Source organism: Monopterus albus, unplaced genomic scaffold, assembly GCF_001952655.1.
Source record: "Monopterus albus unplaced genomic scaffold, M_albus_1.0 scaffold116.1, whole genome shotgun sequence".
NCBI classification, from domain to species: domain Eukaryota; kingdom Metazoa; phylum Chordata; class Actinopteri; order Synbranchiformes; family Synbranchidae; genus Monopterus; species Monopterus albus.
This window is the reverse complement of record NW_018127996.1, coordinates 182,883-185,077: the sequence shown is the minus strand read 5'-3', so window position 1 is coordinate 185,077 and position 2,195 is coordinate 182,883. Positions and strand designations below refer to the sequence as shown.

The 2,195-nt window shown below is 43.6% G+C and overlaps 1 protein-coding gene across 1 annotated transcript; it reads right to left on the bottom strand.

The window, feature by feature from the left end:
- Nucleotides 1-491: 491 nt before the first annotated feature.
- On the bottom strand, nt 492-1,807 carry dcstamp (dendrocyte expressed seven transmembrane protein). The gene is made up of 3 exons (XM_020611644.1): nt 1,169-1,807; nt 640-972; nt 492-551 (listed from the first exon to the last, which is right to left on the bottom strand). Exons 1-3 carry the CDS (start codon nt 1,805-1,807, stop codon nt 492-494), a joined length of 1,032 nt encoding a protein of 343 aa, XP_020467300.1.
- Nucleotides 1,808-2,195: the final 388 nt, after the last annotated feature.

The window sequence follows — 2,195 nt, the reverse complement described above, 5'->3', positions numbered from 1 at the left end:
TAAAGGCCCATTTGCAGCACAGTGAATAGTTATTCCCCACCTCCCACAGAAATGTTAATCTCATCCAAATGGGGCTTAATAATATGAACCAACAACTCAACATAAGATGGTGGATAAGTGAAAACTTTGACCTGCTGGTAAATACAAAAATCAGATTGTCACCAAAGTCATTAGGATTCATCTTCTACTGTAGGCACCATGAATGACTGGAGGATATTCAATGGCAATTTATCTGATAGTTAAGTTATTTTATTAATAAACAAAAATGTCAACTTCAACGTTAGAGAAAAAGTCAGGGTATAACCACACTCACTAATGTCCATCCTCTGGGCAGCGTGAATGGCAGTACAAATGTACATGGCAGTACATTGGCAGTACAAAACCATCCATCCAACTGGTCAGTCTGGAACAAACTGGTGGACTGACAGACCATCACTGTCGTCGCTCGGTCACACTGTGTCTGAAAAGGTCATGTAGCAGAAATACTTTCTTCATACAATACTCTGTGGTTTCTCTTTGGGTTGAAAGAGCAGTGGGCACCAGAAATGTAGCTGATAAGAGAAGGAAAGAAAAACTGAATTACAGATGACATTCCAGTCTTTTATACCCATAACACACTCACCATTCTCTAGTGCAAACCTTAACAATTAGTGATGTGAGTCTGTGGTCCTGTTTCTCCCTCTTCCCTTTTAATCTCTTCCTCAGGATTTTGGCATGCAGGTACCTCACTCTCTGCTCAGCAGCGGTGGCAAAGAATCGCTCACAGACCATCAGCTGGAGCCGGGCCACTTTGGCAGCCATCGAGGCCATAATGAGCAGGATGAGCAGGATGGCAGCCAGTGGACATATGGAGTTATAGAGCAGCAGCTTGGGTTCAGGAAGGCACTTCCTCTCGAACAAGGTCACAAAGTAAGAAAAATCTTTTTGATAATTTTCCTCACTAAATGGTATTCCGATTAAAGTTGAGATGCCCTGTAAAGATAAATGAAAGTGCAGTCAGAGGCAGTCTGGCAAAACTAAATGTAGTATGTCCTTAAAATAATTTCACCAACATACTCACTCTGATGCTCGTTAACAAGGGGACATGGAATGGTTCCAGCTCAGATAACCTTGTGGTTACAATACCAACAAAACAGTACAATAAGGCATCCACTGTTATAAATGTGACCCAAGCTACAAAGTGGGAGACGATTGGAACACCGAACTTCAGCACAGCTTTCCTCTCTCTGGTAGTGGGACAGGCAGAGGGGCCGGTGTTGTACAGCTTCTTCTCCTCTGGCGTAAGGGGGAGGACGTGGGGCTTTCCTTCTGCCTTCTGCTTCTCATCGAAAAAAACAAACCTACTGCTTATGAACCTGTTTTTGTATTTCATGTCATTGCGGTATTTTTTTATGTGCAAGGCCATAAACAACATGAGCACAAGGAAACTGATGGCGGGGAACAGCCTGTCGGTCACCGAGGAGACTGTACTCAGGAGGGACTGTACATATTTTACAGTCTCATTCAGCTTCTGCTCTGCTTCACTGAGTTTCTCTCTCAGTTGTTCTGATTCCAGTCTGGGTGAAACCCTGAGCTGGGAGTGAAGGTTCACTACTCCTAGGTCTGTAATCCCTTTGAGCATGTCTCCTATCCAGTTCAACAAATTGACATAGTTACTGAATGGAGTAATGATAGAGGCTTTTTTTGCCTTCAGGTTGCAAATCATACTCCTCACCAGGCCTGTGAGGTTCTCCAAGGTGTTGCGGATATTTTTAACAATCACTAAACTGGTTCCGGCGGTTAGCAGCAAGTTCCGACTCTTTTTCATGAAAATAGAGATCACAAATAGAGACACTAAGCATCTCACTCTTTTTGATAGGAAGAGAGCGACAATAAGTAATGTCCCAAAGCAGCCACTAATCCCTCCAGCCACTGGAATCTCATAGTCCAGGGTGAAAAGGAGGTACAGGAAGAGGAGTGAGCTGAGCAGGAGGCTGGAGAAGCTACAGGTGAGCAGGAGGATGAAAGTTCTTTGAAAACCATCCCTTTGACCAGTTGTGAAAACATCCACTGCCTGAAAACCAACATCCTCGAGGCTCTGTTTTATTGCAGTCCATAAGAGTAGCATCCTGGATTTTAAAGGAGAATCTGTGGCAGAGCACAACACTGTGAAGCAAAATTGGAAAGAACGAGGAGGTTAAAAAAACACTGAACTA